General features: G+C 42.4%; 1 protein-coding gene across 1 annotated transcript in view; it reads left to right on the forward strand.

Moving 5' to 3' along the window:
• Nucleotides 1-9,357, forward strand: part of grm6a (glutamate receptor, metabotropic 6a) — a 28,149-nt gene extending 18,792 nt beyond the window's left edge. Inside the window, exons 14-16 of the mRNA XM_080469080.1 lie at nt 5,837-5,977; nt 6,174-6,286; nt 8,424-9,357. Of these exons, the coding sequence (XP_080325206.1) occupies nt 5,837-5,977; nt 6,174-6,260 (228 nt within the window). The 3' untranslated portion in view covers nt 6,261-6,286; nt 8,424-9,357. The remainder of the gene's footprint in view (nt 1-5,836; nt 5,978-6,173; nt 6,287-8,423) is intronic.
• Nucleotides 9,358-9,568: the final 211 nt, after the last annotated feature.

The following is a 9,568-nucleotide window of genomic DNA, read 5'->3' on the forward strand; positions in this document are numbered from 1 at the left end:
GGATGGATGATGGATAAATGAATGATGGATGGATGGACAGATAGATGAATGATGGATGGATGGACAGAAAGATGAATGATGGATGGATGGATGATGGATAAATGAATGATGGATGAATGAATGATGGATGGATGGACAGATAGATGAATGATGGATGGACAGATAGATGAATGATGGATGAATGAATGATGGATGGATGAATGATGGATGGATGAATGACAGATAGATGAATGATGGATGGATGGATGGACAGATAGATGAATGATGGATGGATGGACAGATAGATGAATGATGGATGGATGGACAGATAGATGAATGATGGATGGATGAATGATGGATGGATGAATGATGGATAGATGAATGATGGATGAATGAATGATGATGGATGGACAGATAGATGAATGATGGATGGATGAATGATGGATGGATGAATGATGGATAGATGAATGATGGATGAATGAATGATGGATGGATGAATGATGGATGAATGAATGATGGATGGATGAATGATGGATGGATGAATGATGGATAAATGAATGATGGATGGATGGACAGATAGATGAATGATGGATGGATGAATGATGGATGGATGAATGATGGATAGATGAATGATGGATGGATGAATGATGGATGGATGAATGATGGATGAATGAATGATGGATGGATGAATGATGGATGGATGAATGATGGATGGATGAATGATGGATGGATGAATGATGGATGGATGAATGACAGATAGATGAATGATGGATGGATGAATGATGGATGGATGAATGATGGATGGATGAATGATGGATGAATGAATGATGGATGGATGAATGATGGATAGATGAATGATGGATGGATGAATGATGGATGGATGAATGATGGATAAATGAATGATGGATGGATGGACAGAAAGATGAATGATGGATGGATGAATGACAGATAGATGAATGATGGATGGATGAATGATGGATGGATGAATGATGGATAGATGAATGATGGATGGATGAATGATGGATGGATGAATGATGGATAAATGAATGATGGATGGATGGACAGAAAGATGAATGATGGATGGATGAATGACAGATAGATGAATGATGGATGGATGAATGATGGATGGATGAATGATGGATAGATGAATGATGGATGGATGAATGATGGATGGATGAATGATGGATAAATGAATGATGGATGGATGGACAGAAAGATGAATGATGGATGGATGAATGATGGATGGATGAATGATGGATGGATGAATGATGGATGGATGAATGATGGATGGATGATAGCTACCTAAAGGAGGGACTGAATGGTCGGTAGATGAAAGGTTAAAAATAAACATTTAAAAGTAATGAACGATAAGTAATAATTAACAGACAGTTGAAGGGATCGTTTGATAAATAATTGACGAATGACTGATGGATGAATAATAAACAGAGAGAGGAGAAATGGATCGTCAGATGATCATGAGATGATTGAGTATATTGGTAAACTCTGGTGACTGGGTGATGATTGGCTGGTGAGCACATTAGTTTACATCATGTTTGGTCTGAATGACGTCAGAACAAGACGGATACTTGAACAAACCACTCAGTGTCGCTGGCGTGTTCTGACACGAGAAGCTCCGGTCCAGAGAACCCCCCCCACCAGCCCCCCCCCCCCCCCCCCCCCCACCCCCCAGTGGTTTGTTCAAGTCTCCGTCTTGTTCTGACGTCGGGACACGAGTGCTTTAAAAGGCGCTGAAGAGGCAGAGGAAGCAGGCAGAGATTTTCAGTATTTGTGCTTCAGTCTTTAACGCAGCAGATGAACCGCCACCGTCACACACAAAGTGCCGAGCGAGGAACAGCCTGGATTAAACAGATTATGAAACAACACAGGGCGTAATTAGAGCAGAACTTCGTTAAAACCAAAGTTCCAAAGCGCTCCAGCCAACACATGAAGGGAGACAATGAAAGGACGGAAATAACTCCTAGGAAACGTGTCCAGCAGATTTCCTACGCAGAAGAATGAGAGCGGCTTTTTGGAGGAGGAGAAGATAAAAGACACACGGAGAAGATCGTCGTTAGTTTTCAGTTTAACGTCGGGGATTTAGATTCCAGAGACAAAACAGAAACATCAGCCAGGAGCTCAGAAGCTAAACCGTGTTCTCACAATTATCTAAGAATTTGTGGAAAACCTCTTTTATTTTGACATTTAAAAAAAATGATTTGGTGTCATTTTATATCTCCAGTAAGACAAAGATTTTATTCTCCAATTTTACTGTATTTTCATTTTAAATTTCATGATGTCTTTCTTTCTTTTTTATTTAGTGTTATCTGGGATTAAAGACATTTTAAGGCATTTTTTTGAAGCAGCTGTGTTCATCAAAGAGGTTTTTATTTCACTAAACTGTTCACTGGAGACGGAACGCGGTTAACTGGGAACTAACTCAGGACCAGTTTACGACGACGTTTACAAGAGAAAATAGTGAAACGGGCAATTTTGAGACTTGAATACTTTTATAATATGTTTATATAGTAGTTCTGTTCCTAAAGATGCATGTTGGCAGATTATCTGCACAAGTTTGTTTCTGATTTCTCTTGTCATGAGTTCATAAATCTGTTGCTAACATCCAGATTATAGAGCATCTTCCTCCTCTAACATCCAGAGTATAGAGCAGCGTCCTCCTCTAACATCCAAATTATAGAGCATCTTCCTCCTCTAACATCCAGATTATAGAGCATCTTCCTCCTCTAACATCCAGATTATAGAGCATCTTCCTCCTCTAACATCCAGATTATAGAGCATCTTCCTCCTCTAACATCCAGATTATAGAGCAGCGTCCTCCTCTAACATCCAAATTATAGAGCATCTTCCTCCTCTAACATCCAGATTATAGAGCATCTTCCTCCTCTAACATCCAGATTATAGAGCATCTTCCTCCTCTGACATCCAAATTATAGAGCACCTTCCTCATCTAACATCAGATCATAGAGCATCTTCCTCCCAACATCAGATTATAGAGCATCTTCCTCCTCTAACATCAAATTATAGAAAATGTCCCTCCCCTAAAATCTGATTATAGAGCATCTTCCTCCCCCAACAGGAAATTATGGAGAATCTTCCTCCCCTAAAATCAGATTATAGAGCATCTTCCTCCCATAACATCAGAATATGGAGAATCTTCCTCCCCTAACATCAGATTATAGAGCATCTTCCTCCCCCAACAGGAAATTATGGAGAATCTTCCTCCCCTAAAATCAGATTATAGAGCATCTTCCTCCTCTAACATCCAGAGTATAGAGCAGCGTCCTCCTCTAACATCCAAATTATAGAGCATCTTCCTCCTCTAACATCCAGATTATAGAGCATCTTCCTCCTCTGACATCCAAATTATAGAGCACCTTCCTCATCTAACATCAGATCATAGAGCATCTTCCTCCCAACATCAGATTATAGAGCATCTTCCTCCTCTAACATCAAATTATAGAAAATGTCCCTCCCCTAAAATCAGATTATAGAGCATCTTCCTCCCCCAACAGGAAATTATGGAGAATCTTCCTCCCCTAAAATCAGATTATAGAGCATCTTCCTCCCATAACATCAGAATATGGAGAATCTTCCTCCCCTAACATCAGATTATAGAGCATCTTCCTCCTCTAACATCAAATTATAGAAAATGTCTCTCCCCTAAAATCAGATTATAGAGCATCTTCATCTTCTAACATCAGATTATAGAGCATCTTCCTCCCCCAACAGGAAATTATGGAGAATCTTCCTCCCCTAAAATCCAGATTATAGAGCATCTTCCTCCCCTAACATCAGAATATGGAGAATCTTCCTCCTCTAACATCAAATTATAGAGAATCTTCCTCCCCTAACATCAGATTATAGAGCATCTTCCTCCCCTAACATCAGATTATAGAGCATCTTCCTCACACTGACTGCTGTACCTGACCATAGCCATTAGGAGACTTTACCCAGAAACACATTAGTACTCTAGTACAGCGGTTAGAGTAATGAAACACTGAGCAGTATTACCATCAAGGACAGGAGATCCAGACTGATGTTCATTTTAGTTACTTGACAGTTTCAGTAACTACTCAATTAATTCTCCAACTTTATAAGTACCTGTAATTAAGTAGTAATAACACACCACAAGAGGTGAAGCTGCTTGTGTTCAGAAGTTCAGGGTTGTACTGTGCAGATATCACACACACACACACACACACACACACACACACACACACACACACACACACACACACACACACACACACACACACACACACACACACACACACACACACACACACACACACACACACACACACACACACACACACACACACACACACACTTAAGCATAAGAAGACACAATAGGGTGTTTGCATTGTGTGTGCACTCCTACAGTTGTTATGTCGCTGTTAATTCCTTTTGTAACACACACACACACACACACACACACACACACACACACACACACACACACACACACACACACACACACACACACACACACACACACACACACACACACACACACACACACACACACACACACACACACACACACACACACACACACAAAGGTGCAGGAGGATTGTGTGTTTGCTGTCGCTCTCAGATAAACAGAGGATAAACAGCCTTTATTTATTTCCTGTTTGTGTGTGTGTGTGTGTGTGTGTGTGTGTGTGTGTGTGTGTGTGTGTGTGTGTGTGTGTGTGTGTGTGTGTGTGTGTGTGTGTTGAACTCTGAGGAGGAGAAAGGAGGAGTGAGGAGGAGCTGAATGTTATCACCAACTGACAGGAGGAGCAGAGCAGGAGGCGGAAGGATTTTCTGTCTAATTTTAGTTGTTGCTCCTCCGCTGATATTCCCTGGGTTTTGAAGACATTAGCAGACAAACGGTGTGTGTGTGTGTGTGTGTGTGTGTGTGTGTGTGTGTGTGTGTGTGTGTGTGTGTGTGTGTGTGTGTGTGTGTGTGTGTGTGTGTGTGTGTGTGTGTGTGTGTGTGTGTGTGTGTGTGTGTGTGTGTGAGCAGCAGATCTCACACTGCCAGCAAACAGCAAGTGTTCAAACCTGTGAGGTGGAAGTTATAAAAAAAACTGCAGCTGGATTACAGTTAATAGTTACTGCTTCCAAAAGTAGTTACTTGCTTCACTATAGATACTGCAGTTAAAAGGAACGATGACCATGATAAAGTTACTCTTGTGGTACTTTAAATTTAATCAAATCTAAAAAAAACAAAAAACAAAATCAAAATATATATTTTTTAATTAAAAAGTAAATCAATAAGTATTAAAATGTTAATCTAATACATTACATTTCAAGATTATTTATCAGTTTAATTTATTATTTTATTCGTTATTTACTTAAAAAGAAATCCTCACAATAAAAAAGGATTACTTCTTCAAGGACGATAGAGTTCAAAGTTACTGCAAATGAAAGTAACTACCAAACAGCTGATATAGTTACTGTTGTTTGACTATCTTTACTACTTACTTTTTTCAAAAGTACTGGAGTTACGTACTTGATAACTAAAGAGTAACTCGTTACTTGATGTTTGTTTTAATGGCCTGTGTGAGTAACATTCATCCAGCTGGATTACTGCAGTGTAGCTGGGACACATTAGCTGAGGTGTCAGTAACTAGTACTCCATTATAGTTACTAGTTACTTCTCTAGAAAATAGTGGAGTTACTTTACGAACCGCTGGACATTAAAAGTGGAGCTTCGGTAGAATTACTCTGGTGTTGCCACGCGGTGGCTCCAAGTTATTTCTAGAAGAAGTGATGCGGTAAATGTAGCTGTGATGCGGTTACTCTTGTGTTACTTAGTAATCGATTACACCACTCCTGTGTCTGTCCACAGTTGTTCATCCAGACGGCCACTCTGACCGTCTCCATGTCTCTCAGTGCGTCCGTCTCTCTCGGGATGCTCTACATGCCCAAAGTCTACGTCATCATTTTCCATCCGGAGCAGAACGTCCAGAAGAGGAAGAGAAGCTTCAAGGTCTCGCAGCAACTTCGCTGCTCAACTTTCTCACTGAGGCGTTGCCTGGCAACTGTGTTGCCGTGCTGTTGTGATGCCGGATAGTTGTGTTGATGTGTTAAATTGTTGCACATCTGTGACATTCCTGTGTTGCGTTAAGGTGTTGCCTGACAGTTGCGTTGCCGTGTTGCCTGACAGTTGCGTTGCTGTGTTGCAGGCTGTTGTACAGGCTGCCAGAGTATCTCAAAAGTCCAACGACAAACAGAACGGAGAGACGAAGATCGAGCCGGACAGAACGCAGTGACGCTGTAGGGATACTACACACTGCAGGTACTGAACACACACACACACACACACACACACACACACACACACACACACACACACACACACACACACACACACACACACACACACACACACACACACACACACACACACATACACATACACATACACACACACACACACAGATGGGTGGAGCGTCTACTTCCTGTTGGAGCATCTGCCACTGGTGGGCGGAGCTTGTGGACCTCCTGTAGGAATTGGGCGGAGCCTCAGTCTGTGGGCGGAGCTTCCGCCTCCTCTCATGGAGGCTGCAGATGACGAGCAGATATTTCTGGAGTGCAGGATGAATATTTCAGCTGCCGTTAAAGTTTCATGGCGGAGTTGCCAGCTGAGCCGCTCTCAGGAGCAAGGCAGTCGCACGGCAGGGCGACGGTTCAATTCCCCGTCCAGCTGCAGGAAAACGTCTCGATAATCTGGTGTTGTTCGTGTGTTTTGTTGATATCTGTGCTCCTGTCACAGCCATCATCGGAGTTTAAAACACAAATATACAAATATATAAAGCTGAAGCTTCTGCAGACGTGACGAAACACCAAGAAGTAAACGAGTCAAAAGACGAGAAACAAGAAACGAGGAACAAGAAACGTTCTGGATCATCAGAGAATCACTGAACTGCTTCTGTCTTCATCTGATCTGCTTCCTACGTCACTCTGTTGCTGGGCTGTGTTGGCTGATTGTTGTGTTGTTAGGTTGTCATGTTGCCTGATAGTCATTGCTCTGTTGTGTTGCCTAATTGTTGTGTTGCTGGGTTGTGTTGCCTGATAGTTGTGTTGCTGGGTTGTGTTGCCTGACTATCCTGTTGCTAGGCAGTATTGCCTGATTGTTGTGTTGCTGGGTTGTGTTGCCTGACTGTCCTGTTGCTGGGTTGTGTTGCCTGACTATCCTGTTGCCAGGCAGTATTGCCTGATTGTTGTGTTGCCTGATTGTTGAGTTGCCTGATTGTCCTATTGATGCGTTGTGTTGCATGACTATCCTGTTGCTAGGTAGTGCTGCCTGATTGTTGTGTTGCTGGGTTGTGTTGCCTGACTGTCCTGTTTCTGGGTTGTCTTGCTTGACAATCCTGTTGCTAGGTAGTGCTGCCTGATTGTTGTGTTGCCTGACTGTCCTGTTGCTGGGTTGTGTTGCCTGATTGTTGTGTTGCATGACTATCCTGTTGTTAGGTAGTATTGCCTGATTGTTGTGTTGCTGTGTTGTGTTGCCTGATTGTCCTGTGGCTGTGTTGTGTTACTTGATTGTTGTGTTGCCTGATTATCATGTTGCCTGATAGTCGTTGCTGTGTTGTGTTGCCTTATTGTCGTGTTGCCGTGATGGGTTTCCTGATATTTGTGTTGCTGTGTTTCCTGATGATTAATGCTGTATTGCTGTGTTGCTGTGTTGTGTTACTCTGTTGCTTGATAGTTGTTGCTGTTATGTGGCCTAATAGTTGCTTTGCTGTGTTGCTGTGTTACCTGCCAGTTGTGTGTTGCCTCCACCTCCATCTGCCGAGTCTGGTGTTGCGTTGCAGTTGACCGGTTGCGTTGCCCCCTCTCCGATTCACGTCTTACGTGGACGGCAGGATATCTTTCACTCTCGTTTCCATGGAGACGGCGTTCAGCCAATCCCTGAAACCGAATGGAAATCAGGAACGGAGAAGTGAAGCGTTCGTCCGCTGATCCGTCTCGTTAATAAAGAGCCTCAATACGGTGGGAAGCAGCGACACCAACTGTCCAGCGAAGGAACTGCCGCAAACTGCACCGAGCCCTCTTCACACGGTTGATACCTTCAGGACTCGTCAACGCCACAACGTTTTCAGGGAAAACGCATCGTTATTCCGTTTTTGTTTGGGAAAAAGTTTCGCGTTTACACAGCAACGTTTTGAAAACGATGTCTGTTTCCACGGAAACGGCAGAAACGCTGAAAAGTGTGTCGTTTTCACGTTGGGCCACTAGAGGGTGCTGGTGTTTGTTTTTGCAATGTTTCCTGAGTGCCCCCCCGCCGTTTCCACGGAGACTGAGCATTTACGAAAAGTCCCACCTTGGGAGCCGTTTTCAAAAGAAGTTGGGTTTCCACTGTCGTGGAAACAGACGCAAAAGAAACACAAACGAAAGTCGTGACCTGAGCTGTGTTTTTATTTTCTCCTCAGGAAGCTGCTGACCAATCCCTGTGCAGCGCCTGATGACATCATCTCCAAGATCACATGATGAAACACGCAGGACAGGAACTCTTCTTCTTCTTCTTCTTCTTCTTCTTCTTCTTCTTCTTCTTCTTCTTCTTCTTCTTCTTCTTCTTCTTCTTCTTCTTCTTCTTCTTCTTCTTCTTCTTCTTCTTCTTCTTCTTCTTCTTCTTCTTCTTCTTCTTCTTCTTCTTCTTCTTCTTCTTCTTCTTCTTCTTCTTCTTCTTCTTCTTCTTCTTCTTCTTCTTCAGACCCCATGGAATATTTTAGGAGGAGCATGTTTTTAAGTATTTGTCTGATCGTCTTGTTATTTTATTTTATTTTTTAAAGAAATTTGAATTGAAAAACAAAGAAAAAAAAGTCCTGAGAGAGAGAGAGAGAGAGAGAGAGAGAGAGAGAGAGAGAGAGAGAGAGAGAGAGAGAGAGAGAGAGAGAGAGACTGAGACCTTGAACTTCACTTCACCTTCTGTCCGTCTGTGTCTGAAGAGACTCGTGATTTCAAACTGTGGACAGAAGAATGAGGACGACTCCTTCAACCAGCACGTCTTCTGTTCACAAGACGGGAAGAGGAGAAGCGAAGACGACCATGAGCACCTCGGGTCTGGTCGACCCAGAACAGAATGGAAGTACCACGAGGGCTGTGATTGGTCAGCTCTACCATCAGTCATCGTTGTTTTCTTCCTGACATTTTCAGCTTAAATGAAGCAAACCGAGTTTCACCGACACGTTTTGTCCTCCTACTTTTTGTCCCCGAACCGATTGTGTGTTTTCTGTGCTTCTAAAGTTGGTGTGAGTCGTTGTTTCTGCACTGAGAATAAAAATTTAATAAATAAAACAAAAACATGTTTTTCTTGTTCTGGCGCAATAAAACAGGTTCATACATGTGAGCCGTAAATCGACCGTCTGTCGTTTCATCTTTCAAACATCCGACGTGTCGCAGCCGAAATACAAAACTTCACATTCATTTTTTTATCACATTAGCATGAAAAGCACATTTTAACACTTTGTTTTTGTGCACCAACATAAAAAATATAAACTGAGTGTAAAACTACTGCAATTGACAATATATTAAACTAGAGCTACACTCGGTAGAGCGCAGACCTTCACCAACGCCA

Source organism: Lipophrys pholis (assembly GCF_963383615.2).
Source record: "Lipophrys pholis genome assembly, chromosome: 8".
Lineage (NCBI taxonomy): Eukaryota > Metazoa > Chordata > Actinopteri > Blenniiformes > Blenniidae > Lipophrys > Lipophrys pholis.